The sequence below is a fragment of the Protopterus annectens genome, chromosome 2.part2 (assembly GCF_019279795.1).
Source record: "Protopterus annectens isolate FY-2018-M chromosome 2.part2, PAN1.0, whole genome shotgun sequence".
Classification (NCBI taxonomy): domain Eukaryota; kingdom Metazoa; phylum Chordata; order Ceratodontiformes; family Protopteridae; genus Protopterus; species Protopterus annectens.
This window is the reverse complement of record NC_056730.1, coordinates 1,085,477,689-1,085,497,799: the sequence shown is the minus strand read 5'-3', so window position 1 is coordinate 1,085,497,799 and position 20,111 is coordinate 1,085,477,689. Positions and strand designations below refer to the sequence as shown.

Sequence of the window (20,111 nt, the reverse complement as noted above, 5' to 3'; positions counted from 1 at the left end):
AAGTGATAGTGCTGTAACCACTTGCACCCTCAAAGTCTATTGCAACACACACAACACCTTCAGAAGTGCAAACAGCATTGTAAAGAACATGGTGGATGATCAAATCCATCAGGTGCAAGACTGTCTAGACTTAAACTTGCTGTATGCTAATCATAGCCACCAAATTTATGACCATCTTTGTCCTCCTCATGTGGATGAATAGCGGATACTAAAAAGTGGACAATTCCATACATATAAATGTAATGTTAAAAGGTAGGATTAGACAGGAATTCTCCCAACTTATGGCCACCCATCAGCACTGCAATCTATGGGACTGCACTTTGCAGGGATACCACCAATTAGTTCTAAGATGAGCTGCCAGAAGCCATATATCCATTTAGCTGGATACATGGCTATACTTCTTCAGTAAAGCTTTTATCACTGCCACCACTTACACTGGTATGCACTCTAGGTAAAGATGAAACTCCAAATGGCAGTACCTTGTACAGAAAGTAATACCAACATAAAAAGAACTGAAAGAACCTACTCTACATCCCCACAAAATTATGATGTGTCACAATGTGCCAAGTAGGTCCTGTGGCACTATCTGGGGACCATGCAAGCAGCAGAGGCTTGACCTCCTAGAGAGCAATCCTCTATAATCCAATCTCCTGGATGTCCTCACTAAAGTTGTTGAGCTCTAGATTAGGTCCAACATCTTCCATGCTCTTCAGAAATGGCACACTGCAAAAGCAGAACACCTGACTTGTTACAAAGCAGTTTATACAGATCCTTGGAGGATAAAAATACAGGTTTATTCCAAGAACTCAGCACAAACAGCACAATCTAGAAGAGAACCCAAGAGCTCTAATATGTAGACAGCCGTGAACACATTCACAGCCCACTAAACAATTTGTAATAGTTCTCCAAGTCAGTCTTGGGTGGCCCTGCACAGTAGTCAGGACTCTGATTGCTGGCACTGACTGTATGATGCTTAAGTGTCTTTCTCAGTCTGTAAAGTGTTTTCTTGGTTGAGGTGGTTTGGCCTGGAAAAGGAGGTTGAAGAGCTGAAGGGAGGTCATAAATGTCCACCACAATGGTGATGGTCTCTTTCCATTTCAGGAAGTCATCCGTCAGGTCCTGATAAGACTGGTCAGACAGCCCCCTCCACTATTTAAAACATTCAGGGCAGAATTCCTGAGCTCTTCCTGAAGGACATTTTCAGCCACAACATACTGTAAAAGTACAAGTGAGCATGTGGCCAGAGCATTAGCGTGGTCAACTGCAGAAAAAATCATGATCACCTAGGGAAGAAAGGAATCTGGACAGGTGAGATGAATAGTTGAAAACTCTAAGCCCCACTGTGACAGGGAAGTAAATCCCTACTAACCATGTCCAATACTTTAAATTCCTTGTAGTGGCACGGTGACAAAATGCTGTACTGTCTGGTTTCTATACTGGGTGGAGAAGATCACATAGAAGAGAAGTTGAAGATGCCTGGTCAGGGTCTCCATCCACTCAGTTGCAGCTTACAAAGGGTATCCACTTTCCTGAGAGTCTCAGAAGAAGTCTAGTTGCATCCAGGCTACATTAAAGGCCCCATTAAAGACTGTCTCCTTGGAGGAAATCATCCACAGATACTCCTCCTTCTTCCCAGTGCACATCAATATATTTCTAGGAGAAAGGAATGAGGTCATAGGTGAGTCCTCAGGAGACTTCACAAAACATAACTTATCATCAAAGAGGTAGTTTCCTGAATGTAAGCTTCAAGGTGGGGAGCAGCAGTTAATGCCCTTAACCAGTTCTTGAGATCATTGCCTTCATGTCCACAGACTCTTCCCAAGATCCTGAGTGAGAGGTCATTCTCTTCCTCCTCTGACAACTCCAGTAGACAGCCTTTTGCCGAGCAAGCTAGCACTGGGATAAACATGTGATGGTCATGCACCAGCTTTTTGGTGCCATGAAGCATGTACATCAGCGATGCCACTGGCACAGAAGATGACTGCAGTAGGCCCACTGTCACAGTAGGCATCAGAACATGTTCCATAATGTGTGTTCCCTTATGTGAGTTGACAGCAACCTCCAGAATTCAAATATCTGCCTAGACCATGAACTCAAACTGGTGGACATACCTCTCCACTGTCCAGATTTTTGTAGAATGTCTGGATTTTTGCCTCATATTTTTGGTGTGTTTCTAATAAAATTTGTGGCAAATCACTGGGATGATCCAGGGATTGAAGTTACCAAATAATGACATACATTTGAGTTTCAGACTTCAAATCCTTCAGAAAATGTATGTTTACACAAACCCTGTTGCTCTAGCAACTTTTTAAGTTTGCAAAAGCAATATTTAACATCTGTCCCTATTTCTGGGCCTTTGTCCACCCATTTTGTTAAGCTTTGTCGAGATTTCTTGCACTAAGAGGTTGAGAGGTATGCTGGTGGACCCTACTCAGCCTGGACCACTGATCCCTGTTGGACCTCGGATGTGGAGGAGTTCACAGCCTTGAGTACCTCTGGCTCAGGGCAGAAACGCATCTCCTTTGAGACCCTGGAGTGGAAGCTAGATGAGAGGTTGAGCCTTCACTAGCTGTGGATGTGCTCACCACACTTTGGGACTGGAATGGCATTTCAGAAATTAATTTCTGTCTAAGAGGGCTTAATTAAGGCTTGTTATTCATTTTTCTGGCCTTTTTATATTACTGTAACAGAGAGATGAGGTGGCTTATGGGACCTTCTCATTGATCCCTCTGGAAGGAACCTTCAACTACTTCCATCTTCCTCATACTGAGGTAGGCCACAAAATTTTCCCATCCACATCTGTGACCTCTTAATTAAGGCTTGTTATTCATTTTTTCTGGCCTTTTTATATTACTGTAGCAGAGAGATGAGGTGGCTTATGGGACCTTCTCATTGATCCCTCTGGAAGGAACCTTCAACTACTTCCATCTTCCTCATACTGAGGTAGGCCACAAATTTTTCCCATCCACATCAGTGACTGGTCAGGTTGAATCACTGGCAATTATGCATAATTCTATAGCATGGCTGTCTCTTAATTTAGACAGTACCAGTGTAATTACTACTAGCTTATTATTTTTGCGACACAAGGACCCCTACAAGATTTGCTTTTACGCTTCAGATTTGGAGCTTTTCAATGTGCATAGTCAGGATCAAAATCCAAATTGTGGATGCAACAAAAAAGAAATGGCATACTTAATGATGAGGCTCACTCTCCTACAGCAAGGCATGATAGTATGCAAAAGCATTCCACATGCCTGCTCCTGACTGTAGGAGCTTCATATAATAAACGACAAACTAGAATGGAAGAGATAGGATGAATCTTATCATACAGCTAGCTATCAAGGATAGACTTGAATGCATCCATGTGTGGTGCACATGACTTTGGTTCAGTGAAGAAGTCAAGTTGTAGAGAAAGCCAAGGGCTTAGCTCCCAAAGGGCGGGTTTCCTTCTTATTTTGAATGTTGAGATTTAACAATTATGCTTATTATAGCCATTACAGGCTACATGCAACTGCAATGACATATCCAGTAGAAGAGGAATCATTCTATGTTGTGCTTACATGTATCATGATTTCAGATGCACATCTAAGGCAAGAAAATGTAAATGGACAAGTGTTTCCTGAGAACTAAAGAAGAAGGTCTGCCTTCTTCCTGTATGGGCACAAAGGTAAAGTATGAACCACACCTACAGTACTACAAGTGAGATCTAAAACCAACTGGCAATACTACATCATCTCTTGGGAAGGGTCATTTTCTTCATAAAGGACACACAGATATTCACCTGATGCAAGTAGTGATGCCTGGTGGCACAGTACAGTGAAACAGGTCTGAACTTGCAGAAACCAGTGCATCTTGGGTGCAAACATAAAACTAACTTATGATCAGTTTAAAACAATGAATCCAACTGAATGTGTTGCATTGTTTAGTGTAATCAATGGTTCAGTGGGTTTGGACATGATTTCTTTTCAGCGCTCTCACAGGTCTTCTAATCTAGCATACATCTCCTTAGGAGTTACTATGCAAATGTACTGAAAAAAAGAGCAGCTATCATTCCTCATTTGCACGACATGGCAGTCTATACTAACATGAATCATACTGACTTGTAACCATGAGCCCTACATGGTCAGTAATGCTTGTATGATTTTAGTTCTTATCCACTGAACTGGAAATTCTGAAAGATGTCTGCTGCTTCCAGCCAGTTTTGGAAACAAGCAAGGCCTTTATCCCGGATTTGCTTTCTGCCTTTGTCGGTGATGACATCTCCATTTTGTTTTACTATTACCAACTTTGGAAGAGCTGTAATGCTGTACCTTTTCTTCAGTTCACTGAATGGAAAAAGAAAATACAGTAAATAAGCATACAAAGCATATTAAATATTAGCGTGAATAGGATTTACTGTTGATAATATCAACTGTTATGCTTACTTTAAACCCCTCCCACTTACCTTACACCACTTGGCTTTATTTTACTTTCTACTTCTGAATGCACACTGTACATTGTTATATTAAAATTTATTAAAATAAGGTAATGAGTGGCAATATGAAAAAAAAATGTATGCTGCAAAAATTCATAAGTACTCGTAATTAATAATTTAAAGTTTATTCTTTATAAATATATTATGAGTACAGAATTCAGTCTTCAGATTGTAGACAACTTTATCGTACAGAATATGATGAAGTTGTACCACACAACTGCAGAGACAGTTTATTTATTTTACTGATACATCTTGCAGTTTTTTTCCTTGTTCTTGCAGAGACTGGTGAAAAATCTAAGTTTTGGAATTTTTAGCAAGGGAGCCAGAGTGAGATGGTGCTGTCAAATGATGCAATAACCATTTTATTACAGAACAGCTGTTCATACTGAGCAACTGTCCATACAATCATAAGAGGACTCAGTCTTAATTCCCTAAAATTTCTACCTTCCACGAGTAGTAAAACTGCATTGCCAACAGGAAGAAAAGAAAACTCATCTCATTTTGAAGTGGATTTAAACTTACTTTCACCCTATAGTTACTAGTAAGCAAGAGGAAGTAATACTGGCATAATGTCTTATATGGTTAAGACCTGTGGGTTGGAAATACATTTCATTGTGTAGTCCTGGATTTGATCTTATCCATTTCCACTTCATAATGTAAGACTTTGAGCAAGTCACTTAACCAAGCAAAACTTCCTGGTCTCGCCTGTTAAAAGGCACTTGGGCCTAATGGGCTTACCTTATTACCAAACGAAGAACATGGAGGCCCAGATGAAGCTCCACAATATAAATTAACACAAAGCACCATGCTGAATGCATGTGGTAAATAATTCTGCTCCCTAAAACTAAGATTGCATCTCATGTGTTGTGTATACTGCACTCCTGTAACATAATGCATCATAATTAGTATGCAGCACAATGTTTACATATCTAGCACAACATATGCACACATTCCACTATAAAAATACAGAATGACAAGCTGATGCTACATACTTTAATTAAAATAGTGTGAAAAGCATATTAAAACTGCTGGACCATAACAATTAAAGCTTCTTCAAGGGAATTGGTTAGGATTTACCTTTAGATAAACAGTTACCCAAGGATGACTGGTGATCACTGCACTAATGTGTCAAGGGTTCCTGACATTTTCAAACTTTAAGGGCCGTTGCACATCTTTCCTTGGTGCATTCTACATACCGAGTCCCTGACTCATAACTGGTATAACCTTACTGCAAAGAAAAAGCTGTGTTCAAACAATTCATCTGATTTAGATTCATATTACAGATGGGCATGATTAGGCTACACAGAACAATGCTACATATGCAAGCACTCATCCTATAAAAGTTTATCTTCTAATATCTTATCTTTAGCTTCTAATCTTCCATAGCAGGTATGCATTTGAGAATTACTTTTCCTTTCTTTTTTGATAGTGCTTAATTTTTTTCAATACATCTTAAATCTGGTGATGGAAAACTCAGTTCATCCGCAGTGTTGTCTTTGTGTCAGACTTAACAAGTACTCAGTTCCCAGCAGTTCATATTTCTGAACCCACCTACTACAAAAGAAACAAATCTGCAAGTACACTAAGCAGCAGTAATCAGTAACTGGTAGAAGCAGTGCACTACCAGTCAAAGTGAATAGAGGAAGAAAAAAAGTTCCCACTACAGGCAGTCCTCCTTAAAATTACTGTTGTGGTAAATGCCAAGACTTCTGTCACTCCAGGAGCCATCTTCAATGTACTTATACCAGAGAAAACCAATCAGTAGAAGACACCAAGGAGAAGACGTCCGGTACACAATGAATGGATCAATGCAAGGTGAAAGGCAAACCTTCTAAAAGAAGTCCTACTTAGTGCAAAAGTCTAGGCTGTATTGCTTTGTAAAGGTGCATACCAATGACCATGTGGTACCAGCATAAATATCAGCAGCAATAACTACATTTAAGACATTAACAAGAAACAACCATTCCGCTGGCTTAGTGACCCTTGACCGTCTCAGCAAGTGGTCTGTCAACATGCTGAAACTACTATATAACAATGTGCAAAGCAAATGTAGGATGGTTTAATCTATAACTGACCTTCTTCCACAGAAGTGAAGGAAAACAAACAGCTGTTGTTTTTTGTCATGAGCCCAAACATTCTTCAGTTAGAACTTTAAAGAGTGGTACAAAACATCTGTGCAAAAGATTATGTTCTATAGTCTGAATTCAGGGAGAAGACAAGAAAACAGGGTGATACTTCAGAAACTTCCTACAACAGAAAACAAGAGAGTCCTGATGAAAATTCAGTTCTTATGAAAAACCAAGTCTCTCTTATATGAAAAGTAGGCACTCGCCCATTACATTTAGCCACAATTAACCAAGAAACAATCTTAAAAGACTTTAACCTAAGCTAGACTGGTCTAACTGCACCTCTGACAACCCAACCAACTTTACTAATCTCTCTGGTTTCTTTCAAATAATCTGCTCCCCAACCAGAACTGACAAGCACAGTAACAAGCATCCATCCTGGACTGGACATTTACAAACAGGCCCTCCCCATGTCACCATTCTGGTTGCTTCCCAGACTCTTTTAGTGACTATATGCCCACCTATCTTCTCAGGTGCAGAATATGCCCTACTAAAGGCATCATAAATGAATATATCTGCATCCAAAACAATTTATTCCCCAAAATATTCAACTTCCTCCTAAAACAATGTGACTACACACCCTTCTAAAACACCTCCAGTTAGACAATGCGATCCAATACTTCAATAATAAATTCCTTGATATGCTTAACAAACTCTCACCCCTTAGAATAATTTGCATAAAATCAAAACCAAACCCCTGGTTAATAAAAAGATACAAAACTACTCATGAAACATAAGAGAAAGAGCCTGGTAACACAATCAAATAACCAAAAAACAAAATTCCCTTCTAAATTATCACCAATTAAGAAATGTAGCCAAAAACATCAAACAATGACAAAAAATTCACACTATACAACAATCCAACAAAAAAACATCAAAACAACCCCCCCCCCCAAAAAAAAAATCTGGGGCACCATAAAACAACTATTAAACCCAGGACAATGCACAACCCCAACCCAACCCCCACTAATACCACCAAGACCATAGCCACCCAATTTCACTTCCACTTCATAGCTTCAATACTGTCCATAGTAAAAAAACAACAATAATACCCCACTAACTGCTCCCACCAGCTCTTCTTCTTCTTCTTCTTCTCATCCCAAGTCTTTTTCTATTAGACCAATTCAAACTAGCTACATAAAACTCCTACACAAACTAAAACCTACATCGCTTGCTGCAGACTTACACCCCAATGAATTTCTTAAATTGGCAGCAGACTCCATCGCTTATCCAATCTCCCCTACTGATCAACTTGTCTGTCTCTGAACAATATATCACCAAATTCTGGAAAATCTGTCATATCATCCCTTGCATAAAAGAGGTGCATCCACAGAATTCTTAAACTATAGGCCAATTGGAATACCCCTCCCTTGCTGAATTTCTCAAAAAATGCATACATTCACAACTCCTGCCCTATCTACTAAACTATAATCTTCTCTCCAACTCCCAGCATGGTTTTAGACCAAAACACAGTACCACTACCGCTCTAAAAAGCTTCACAGATACAGTCTAACAGCTTAGAAAGAATGGTCAATTTGCATCATCCATATTCCTTGACATCATGTCTAAGGTTTTTATAACACAGTACCCCATAAGCTTAAATGGACTAGCCACCTGAAACCTCTCCCGATCAGACATATCATGGTTTCACAGCTACTTGTCTGAACGCCAACGAGTAGTCAAGTGGCAAAATCAGATCTCATCCCTACTACCAGTCTCAGCTGGTGTCCCGCAAGGCTCAGTTCTTGGGCCACTATCCTTCACCCTTTCCACCAACAAACTCAGCACTGCCACCCATCTAGCTACCATCATACAATACGCAGATGACGCCTCCCTCATCTGCATAGCTCCATCCCTTCCTGAGCTCCTACACAGAACCCAAAAGTCCTTTACAGACACAGAACATTGCCTCTGTGATAATCAACTCATAAGCCAAACAAGACAAAACTAATGCTATTCTCAAATAACAAATCGTCTGAGCTCCCCTTCCCTTTTATCATCCACTCCTCTAATAACACCAAAACTGAACCAGCTGACCATACCTATCTGCTGGGCATCACTACTGATAAATCCATAAAATACAACAAACACATAGCCCTATCCATCAAAAAAGTCCACATCAAAATTGGCTCACTGTACAGAGCCAATCCGTTTCTCACTCAAACCTCCAGACAGTCCATTGCCAGCACACCTGCTATCCACGCTGCAGTATGCCTTCCCCATTCTTACAAACCTTAGAAAATCCAACCTAAATAAATTAGAGGCATGTTACAATAAAATAGCTTGATTTGCTACTCACCACCCAAATAGATGTCAACATTGCTCTGCCAACTAAAGTGGATAGAATTACCAAATCTTATATCTCTCAATCAGCTTGCAATTTCCCACACCATTATTTACCATCCAGACAACTGCCCTGCTATCAAAAACTTAGTTAAACCTTACTCTAGCAGTAGATCTATGCAGTCATCCAACAGACTTTTACTAAAGTTCACTAAAACCAAAAATGGTTTGGGGATTCTGTGTTCCCCAACCAAATATCAAAGACCTAGAACTCCATTCCCCAGCACATACTTTAACACTGCAAAATCTTCCAAATTCTAACTACTCCTCAAGGAACACCCAATCAGCAAGTGGCTCTGCTCCTGCACTACCCAGGATGACCATTCCTTTCTCAGGATAATGCCACACTTGCCTTACTTCTAAGCTTCAACTTTTCCTTAGTATAACCCAAGCCCGTTTTCTCTCTTTCTTATATACATATTCACATAAAACATAAGACAATTAATAAAGTAGAACAGATGTCTGATTAAGTGATATGCCAATCAATCTACCCATGTTGTATCTTAGTTCTTATTTACATCAGCTTACATGAAAAGTTACATACTTGTACTTCAGGTATTTCCCTATTTTGCTGCTGTACAACTATTATTTTCATATTTGATTTTGTACAAGTGATTATGTGTTATTTTCTATTATTGTACATGTGATTTTAAAAATATTGTATTGGAGCTTTTCTCCCTGGGCCTCCAGTGAAAATAGGCTTTTTGCCCAGTCACACACTCGTGGTAAACAAATGTAAAACAAATAAATAAATTATAGACGGGATAACTAAAGCTATGTCATTATGGTTTACCCTTTACAAACTTAAGAGTAATGATTGCTCAGTGAGAAAATGTTGGTGATACACTTCCCTATGACTCATTTCCTTTGCATGGTTATGCATGAAAATTTGAATCAGCACTGGTATGAGTTATTGCATATGTGAAGATTAGTCACCCTTACTTCCAGACTACCTTTCAAAGTTTAATAGTATGAGGACACACAGTATCATCTCAGTTGTCCCATCTCTTTCTCATTTCCCTCTGCCGTAATACCCATTGGGTAAAGACGTTGTTTGTTACCTCAGCTTGGAAGAAGAGTGACAATGCATTGTGATAGTAAAGAATTAAAGCAAAAAGCACTGCTGCATTGTTTTGGCATCAGCACAGTAAGCCTAGGGTTTACTTTCTGTTTCCTTGCCACTAGTTGCAAGGAGTGATCAGAATGATTCTGTCCCAATTCTTACTTTTGTGTAGTGCTTAAATTATAAGATTATGCTTAATTGTATTAGGTTACCTTCTGCTGTTTCAGTCTATATGCTATTTGCTTCAGAGTTTGAACTTCAAGAAAAACAATACATGTCACTTACTTTCTGAATGTGTAAGCAGCTATATATGATGGAGTAAATATGAAACATATGGTAGAGTATATCTGAAACTCACTGAAGGCTTATGTAAAGCAGAGGCGCTAGAGTGCTATATCGTGTTTTGTGCTACTGCTTTTTGTTATTAAATTATTTCTGACCATACTTGGAAGTTCGTTGTATTTTATATCTGAAACATATTTAACAAAATGTCAAGACAATCATAATTATAAAATGTGGCACTACTTCACTGAATCATTCCTAAGATGAATGCCCTGTCCTCCTCATTCATACAAATGCAGGTCATCTACTCACCACTGCCTGCAGGCTCCGCTGCTTCCTTTAATGTACACACACTCTCCCTCCCTCAGAGACACAATGATACTGAAATCACAAATGTTGTGTATGCTACAGACACAGACTGGGAAACACTAATACCCCCCACCCCCTACCCCACTCACCCACACTGGACAAACAAAGCTGAGATGGCTGACAGGGTACCTGCAGCAATTTAAAGCAAGCAGAAACACATCACATGTTGGGCTTAAGCCAGTGCCTTATATTCCAGAATCAGTGCTTTATATTCCACTCTGAGTCAAGTGCTAGCCAGCACAGACAATGCTAAGCTAATGTAGTGCACAGAACACTGGTTATGCTCAAATATTGGAAAAAATAAACTTGTTAGGCACTTCTCTAGCACAAGACCCATTCATAACAGAACTTAGGGGTGTGTACTGATTTTAGATACATCCCTAAGACCTACTACAATCAGGTCTAATGCTAGGGACCAACAAGTGGTGCTTGCCAGCAAAAATAAACAGCAGAAGGTAAAACATTTTTGTTTCTGCCTGCTGTCCATGCCTCTCAACTGTCCCTGAGTTTGTCTTATAGTTCAATTTTTTTTTAATTTACTGGTCACTATCAGTCAAAAATTCCAGAACTAGAGTTTCATGCTTCTTATGTTCAGATGTGCATTATGATGCAAAATCTGTTGTTCTGTTAGGTTTTAAATGAATTAGAGCAATGTTTCAAAATCATACTTAAGAATTTTTAAGCAAATAAGCTGAGAGGTTTTCTGCTGTTTGACATTGCCCACTATATGTTTTACTGGCTTTCAAAGCTGGTAAAATAAGTACTTGGTACAGATAAAGCTCCATGCACTACAAAGAATTATAATTTGCTGTCTGATCATAACCATTTGTTGTGCATTTTCCATATGGACACCAAGATTCACCCTCTTTAGCTTTGCCCTCTGGGTGAATTTCTTGGTATCCATGTCTCGAACACATAATAATCCGGTTATGATCAAAGACTTGATCACAATACTCTGCGTTATACACGCAAAATTTCTGCAGAAGTATTCTCTGCTGCCTGTAGACAGCTGCTGAGCCCCAAGTAAAGAGCATAGCATTGATCCAAACATTATGAAGCATGCACAACCATACCAAGGGCTCCTAGTGGAATAAGATGTTTGAGCATGCACAACCATACCAAGGGCTCCTAGTGGAATAAGATGTTTGAGCATGCACAACCATACCAAGGGCTCCTAGTGGAATAAGATGTTTGAGCATGCACAACCATACCAAGGGCTCCTAGTGGAATAAGATGTTTGAGCATGCACAACCATACCAAGGGCTCCTAGTGGAATAAGATGTTTGAGCATGCACAACCATACCAAGGGCTCCTAGTAGAATAAGATGTTTGAGCATGCACAACCATACCAAGGGCTCCTAGTGGAATAAGATGTTTGAGCATGCACAACCATACCAAGGGCTCCTAGTGGAATAAGATGTTTGAGCATGTGCAACCATACCAAGGGCTCCTAGTGGAATAAGATGTTTGAGCATGCGCAACCATACCAAGGGCTCCTAGTGGAATAAGATGTTTGAGCATGCGCAACCATACCAAGGGCTCCTAGTGGAATAAGATGTTTGAGCATGCACAACCATACCAAGGGCTCCTGGTGGAATAAGATGTTTGAGCATGCACAACCATACCAAGGGCTCCTGGTGGAATAAGATGTTTGAGCATGCACAACCATACCAAGGGCTCCCGGTGGAATAAGATGTTTGAGCATGCGCAACCATACCAAGGGCTCCTAGTGGAATAAGATGTTTGAGCATGCACAACCATACCAAGGGCTCCTAGTGGAATAAGATGTTTGAGCATGCACAACCATACCAAGGGCTCCTAGTGGAATAAGATATTTGAGCATGCGCAACCATACCAAGGGCTCCTGGTGGAATAAGATGTTTGAGCATGCACAACCATACCAAGGGCTCCTGGTGGAATAAGATGTTTGAGCATGCACAACCATACCAAGGGTTCCTGGTGGAATAAGATGTTTGAGCATGCACAACCATACCAAGGGCTCCTGGTGGAATAAGATGTTTGAGCATGCACAACCATACCAAGGGCTCCTAGTGGAATAAGATGTTTGAGCATGCACAACCATACCAAGGGCTCCTGGTGGAATAAGATGTTTGAGCATGCACAACCATACCAAGGGATCCTGGTAGAATAAGATGTTTGAGCATGCACAACCATACCAAGGGCTCCTGGTGGAATAAGATGTTTGAGCATGCACAACCATACCAAGGGCTCCTGGTGGAATAAGATGTTTGAGCATGCACAACCATACCAAGGGCTCCTAGTGGAATAAGATGTTTGAGCATGCACAACCATACCAAGGGCTCCTGGTGGAATAAGATGTTTGAGCATGCACAACCATACCAAGGGCTCCTAGTGGAATAAGATGTTTGAGCATGCACAACCATACCAAGGGCTCCTAGTGGAATAAGATGTTTGAGCATGCACAACCATACCAAGGGCTCCTAGTGGAATAAGATGTTTGAGCATGCACAACCATACCAAGGGCTCCTGGTGGAATAAGATGTTTGAGCATGCACAACCATACCAAGGGCTCCTAGTGGAATAAGATGTTTGAGCCTGCACAACCATACCAAGGGCTCCTAGTGCAATAAGATGTTTGAGCATGCACAACCATACCAAGGGCTCCTAGTGGAATAAGATGTTTGAGCATGCACAACCGTACCAAGGGCTCCTGGTGGAATAAGATGTTTGAGCATGCACAACCATACCAAGGGCTCCTAGTGGAATAAGATGTTTGAGCATGCACAACCATACCAAGGGCTCCTGGTGGAATAAGATGTTTGATTTGACACTATTCCTAAAAAGTGAAATAAAGAAGGTTCTGTAATAGCTGTTACATGGGTCCAGAAGTATTATCTGGTCTTCCAGAAGAATGCCCAGCTCTCACACCTCAGTTACAAATTGCAACCTATTAACGCTGTAAATGACTACATGAATAAGGTATGAAGTAGGCTACAGGAGCAGTCATAGCCCCAGTGTTACTCAAAATGAGCAGTAGTTTCTCACTTTTCATCTGGTCAAGAATGGCCTTCAGACCTCCTTCAAGTAAAAATAAGGGAGGCAGACACTCCTGAGAGTGCCATCAGTGAAAGAATGGTGCCTTAGACATGTCCTTCAAGTGCAATCCCCAAGTGGAACCTAGGAACACAGCAACATAGAATAATAGTAGGCAAGTGATTATGGGGACCATAAAATGCCTGTTATATATACCTTTAAGTAGACAAACTTAAATGTTCTTGCCACCCTTGTCAAGCACTTAATACTGTTTACTTCCCAAATCAAGCAGGGCCTTATATGACAACCCAGGTGTAAATTTGTGCCTTCTTATCCAGTTATTATGACTAACCTTAAACATAACCAAAATAGCACTTTGTTTAACCTGCAGTAGAAATTTAATTTATAGGCTGGAAATACACGATTAGGAATGTATCCCTTCAACTGGTCTTATTTATGTTCTGGTGTCTCAAGTGCAGGTGTTTGTAGAGGCAATGATTTTGTTAATAAATAGGTCATCAAATAGTTTTGGGTCCTTCTTGACTCAAAAAACTAGACACAGGACACCAAAGCAGCCAGTAGGTTAGAGTACAAAGGCAGTGATGCTAATCTTTCAGGCTAGTGAAGGATTTAAGACCTTTAATTTTCTTAGTTAGAAATCTTTGGGGCCTAACTGAATGATATCCTTGGATTTTACATAGGGAGCACTGTATCCAGTGATGGCTCTGATAAGGCATGAATACAAGGGTAGGATGACTTGTTTGACTCTTAAAGACATCCCTTTGGTAATTAACCAGGCCTTAAAGAAGGGTTACCTGACTCGTGGACACATGATGATCAAACGAGAGGAAGTTGTACATAGATGTATCCAGGTCTCCTATGGTCTTCCTGTCGGAAGAGAGCACCATTTAAAATATATGAAGTGGGAGCAGCATTTTTGCTAAATGTTACTTATTCTGCAATTTTTTTGTATTTAACTTTAAATAATTATCAGAACAGCAGATATGTGTGCATTCCAACCATTGCTGGAGCTGTTTAATATCAGTGGATGAGAGGATAACAATACTATAGTAAATCGTACAGATTTATGGATGAGATATGTATGGCAATACTCTGAAGTTAGTTTACTGGGCAGTAGTAGACTTTATGGACTTAAGCCCGATTATCTGCTGACTCTTTGGTGATCTATGTGGAGTTTCTTTATGTATGATTGATGAAGCAAGTAGGTGTTGCCTTGTATGGTGGAGACTGGTATACTTTTGAGTGTGTTCTAGAAGATTTTAGAAAATTTTTCTTTACAGACTCAGCATAAGTTAGGGTTCTAGTAATGTGGTGTGACTGATGTGGTATTGTGAAGGTATGATGGTTACTGATACAAGAAGATTATCTAGGTTTCATAAAAATATTTACATCTCTCACAGTTTTTACTGTCAAATGGTAGCAGCAGTGAACATACTCATAAGGCAGTTTCCATACTGCCTTAGAACACATAATGCTATCAGACTGGCGTGAGATGATGTGACAGCAGACTGCTGAGCCCTGTTGCCAGAGATTGTAGGTTCTGGGATTATGTAGTACTTCTAGGTTGGACAGAGATTGTTATAACAGATTTGAAAGATTTAATGATAAGGTATTTAGGGTGATACTCCAAAGTTAGTTTGTTGGGTAGTTAATGTATCAGTACTTAGTGAAAGGACAGAACTCTCCTACTGATATTCCTGACCATTACTAGTACAGGTCTCACCACAACTTCACAGAGCTAGGAATCAAAGTCTCTTTGCTCTCTTACCTGAAGCAAAGTAGTAGCACTTATACCAAGTTGGATCATTAGAAGTGGATCACAGTCTCCATGGTGACCAACAGTCATGTCCCAGATGTTGCAGGCATCTAAAGGCTTGTTCTAACCTCCTCCTGGTACATGCCTTGGAAAATGCATTCAGCAGCTCAGCATAACAGCAAGACAAACTACATAACAATTCACAATTGAAGCTGAAGTAGTTACCACCAAAATGACAAACAGACCAATCAGGGAAGTACCACTCACATTACCCAGTAAGAGACAGCCATGGATCAATGACCCTCTGTTCGTCCTCTTACCATGAGCAAAACAATAACACTAATCCCAGACTGACTCCTAAGAAGCAGTTTTAGTAAACTTTCCAGTCATTGGTAGTTCCTAGGAATTCTATGAAATAATGCTGCTATGCTCCTTCTTTCACTAGGTGATAAACAGGAGCACTAAGCCCAAGAGGATTCCCAAGGTGTGGATTATAAAAACTCCCTAGTAATTGGTTGCATTATTGCAGATGTTGTAGATTTCAAAGTCAGCTGGGAAAAAAATGGTTTACACTTCTAAATATTGTAGCACTTTGTAGGTAGGAAGATGGAGAAGACAGAGTAATTCAAGCTTTAACAGTTATGGGTGGGCCTTCATATTTTGATCTTCTACTGCTCACTACTATGTGCATATAGAATGCAATACAATGGGGGGGCTAGGATGAGTTACAGCAGGTGGGCTTTTTAATCTAAGTAGTTTAAGAGGAGTGACTTCTTAAAATAATACATATGAGTTTACTGTCAACAACCAGTGAAAAAAGAAGGAATTTTGTGATTAAATTTACATAAGGGGTGGGCTGATATAGAAACACTGGCTTTTAGGACCATGACAGAAACAGGGAGGGTGGGAAAATCTATTCTCACAGCAATGTGCTTATTCAGTAAAGCATTAAAATTATTTATAAAAAAGTAGATGGTGCCAAAAGCAGCGCAACGACCATAAAACAAGAAGCTGCTGGTGTTGTCAATAACTAGTCCCCGAAAATTACATAAAACAGTATTTATTGAGAAAACACAGAAAGTTCATTAAAGGATAAGCGCTTTCGTCACAATGACTTCATCAGAACAAAAAAATGTTGTAGGCATTCTCATTTTAAACAATTGATAAATCATATGACAGAAGCAATTAAGTTTTAAAAGAACAGTCATAAACATTTCATGTAGAAAACTTTGGAATTTAAAATTTAAAAAAGCTGTGGAAATGTAAACCTGTGTAATACAAAAGTACATATTGATGTTCTAACTACTTTAAAATTTATAATTTATACAATTAAATATTATAAACCTATAAAAAAAACTTCGTAACTTTTAAGCAGTTGATTAACTAAGAGAAAACTGAACTAAAAGGTTTTAGTGTCATAATTTACAAGCCCTAAACCTTAATTCTGGTTTGATGCTGATAGCATCACTTAACCATGGATATTCAGCAGCATTTAACCTTAGTTGCCTTTTAGTTTCAGCCCTCAATAATTTATTTTTCCAATCCCCTCCTCTGAAATCCACCTGTACAACTTCCAGTATACCAAACTTAAAACTATTTAGTGGATTCTCTTGAATGTGTTTAAATAGGGCATTTTTTTCATTCTTCCTATTAATACTGTAGCAATGTTCGTATATCCTACGATTTAATTTTCTTTCGGTCTTGCCAATGTAATAACAAGAACAGGAATTACAACTAGCAAGGTAAACAACACCTGAAGTGACACATGAACCAAATACAAAATTAACATCAATGTCATAAGGGCCTAGACTAAGCTTGGAATTTTCATTAATGTACCCACAATAATCACAACAACCACATTTGTGGGTACCTTTTTTTCCTATTTTTTACATTAGGTTTGTTTTCCAAAATATTTTTCAAATTACTACCAACCCTGTAGGTGAATAAGGGTTCTGGGCCTATTATTTTGAAAAGGTCACTGTTTCCCTTCAACATTGCCCAGTTGTTTTGGATAATCTTTTTTACCTCATTAGATGTTTCACCATATGTAATAACCATGGCTTGGGAAAAATCATTTTGATCGCTTTGATTGACATTTGTTGCTTCTACCCCAGCCCCTAACAAGGGTTTATATCTACCATTCCAGTCATTCATCACTTGGTCCCTAATATTCTCTACAAAATCTGATGGATATCGTTGATGCAAAAACATGTCCATAACTATTTTAGTTTCTGCCTCTGCCAGGGTCCTGTTGGAACACATCCTTACAACCCTAACCATTTGCCCCTTAACTATATTCCTCTTGATATGAGGGGGGGTGGTTGCTTGAAAATTCAAGGTAATCATTGGAAAAGGTAGATTTCCTATAAACCTTAGATTGAAATAAGTGGTTGGTAGCATCCTTGAATATTTTTACATCAAGAAAATTGATTTCTTTACAATTACCATTTCCAGTAAATTTAAAATAGTCACATATGGTGTTCATATAATGGAGAAATTATTCAAAGAAGGTGTCCCTCTTCCACAAAATAAATAAATCATCTAAAAACCTTAAATAAAGGTGCCATTCATTTTTGTAACTAGAAGTAAAAATAAACTGATTCTCCCACCCATATAAAACTAAATTAGCAAAGATGGGAGCACAACTATTGTCCATGGCAACTCCTCGAACCTGTTTGTAAAATTCCCCCTCGAAAGTAAAAAAGTTGTTTTTCAACACTAGTTCCATTAATTCTGTAATAAAGTTGATCAAACTACCACTCAAGTTTGTTCTACTTACTAAGACTTTGTTGAAAAATTGTAATCCTACCTCATGGGGAATGGAGGTGAAAAGATCCATTACGTCGATAGTAGAAAAATAAATGTCCTCATTGAAAAATTCATTCTTGATTCTTCTTAAGAAATCCCAAGAATCAACAAGTACATACTCTAATGGGGTCAAAGCATGTTGAACCATGCGATCAATAAAGACCCTGAGTGAATAAGTGATACTGTTTTGCCCTGAGATAATAAGCCTGTATGGTGGATCTTTTAAGTTTTTGTGAGTTTTGGGAATACCGAAACAAATAGGTATAACAGGATGCACCACATGCAAAAAGTTAAAAACCTTTTCGTTTATGACACCTTGCATTAGGGAGTCCTCCAAAAAAAAAATTATCTTTCTATAGCTTATGTGAATTTCATTCCTGGAGACAATCTCATATTTTGTGTTGTCATTCAAAATATTGGTTATTTTGTTTTTGTAATCAACCATGTTTACAATAGCCATACCCCCACCCTTGTCCGGTTTCATAAATCTAACATTCCGGTTATCCCTTAACTCAAACAAGAACTTTTTCTCTGCCAGGGTCAAATTATGTTTCCTATAAATATGTGTTTGTAGGGTTTTGAAAATCTCTTGCTCAGTAACTTTTCCAAAAGAATGTAATAAGGGTATAAGGGGGGATTCCAACTACTTTTTTGGTATATAACAGAATTCCTTCTATTATCAAAACTTACTTTATCTCTATTTAAACATTTTAAATTAATTTTCCTGACAAAAATCTTAAAATCGGTTAAAATTTTACTGATTTCATCTCTGTTAGAAGGCACAAATTCCATTCCCTTCATTAGTAAATGAAAAAGATCCTTACAAATAGGAAATTCAGCATAATTAAACATCTTAAAACCTTTGTACAAAAAAAACAGTATTATCAGATACACTAATTCCATCATCATTATTCACATCTTGATTATTTTTATTATTATTGCCATAAACTACTGATAACTGTTCTTCCTCCTGTAGGAGGGATTTCTGTATTTGGATCTCGCTCCCCCTTCCCCCCGGGATCCTAAAAAACAGTTTCCTGTCTACCCTGATTTCTATTGAAAATCCTTTTGGATCTTCTTAGTGCTGGAAATTCAGTATCATATTCATTGCCATCACTATTAAACCAATTAAAATTCATATTATCATGGATAGGTTGTGATGAGGTTGTGGTATTACCTTTGTTCAAATCCACCCCTAGATAAGCTTTGGGAAAAGGGTAAGCCAAACCATTTTTATACTCAAATTCATCCCTAGATAGTTTCTTCTTTTTCCTAAAAATATTACTATTTAATTCATTCTCTACTTTATCGAAAATTATATTGTACCTAAAAGAATACTATTAAAAATGTACATCATCCATCACAGCCCTGTTAATTTCATCCACTTCTTTTAAAAAAATCACAAATCTTTTTATTATTAATATTCACAATAAATTCAATCAATTCAAGCCCATGATGATCAAACATTTGAATGAGCTCTTCACATTCTGGGTCATCCTTTTTTAACCCATTTGGAAATTTAAACATGCGAAGGCCCTTAGGGACCCGTTTGTTGTTAATACATTCCCTTAAATACGAATTATCACATTGTAATACACGAATTTTGTGCATTTTCATTTCAAGAGCCACTAACCTACTGTCCATGTTGTTTTTGTCCTTGTAATTGTTGTTAGTGCCAAAAAATGAATGTTCCCTTCTGGACCAGTCCTTCAAGCGGTCGAGTGTGGGAATAAAATTACTGGTGTCAGTTCTAGTTTCAGAACTGTTAATACCATTCATGTCTGTTCGATTTTCCATATTATTTGTTCCACAAACGCCAGTTCCTTGTAGTACAATTTCCTTGTTGTTTGCTCC

General features: G+C 38.7%; 1 protein-coding gene across 1 annotated transcript in view; it reads right to left on the bottom strand.

Annotated features, from left to right (window-relative positions):
* Positions 1 to 4,137: 4,137 nt before the first annotated feature.
* The window catches only part of NXNL2 (nucleoredoxin like 2), a 36,820-nt gene continuing 20,846 nt past the window's right edge, over positions 4,138 to 20,111 (bottom strand). The window contains exon 2 of the mRNA XM_044064518.1: positions 4,138 to 4,325. Coding sequence (XP_043920453.1) covers positions 4,151 to 4,325 — 175 coding nt within the window. The 3' untranslated portion in view covers positions 4,138 to 4,150. The remainder of the gene's footprint in view (positions 4,326 to 20,111) is intronic.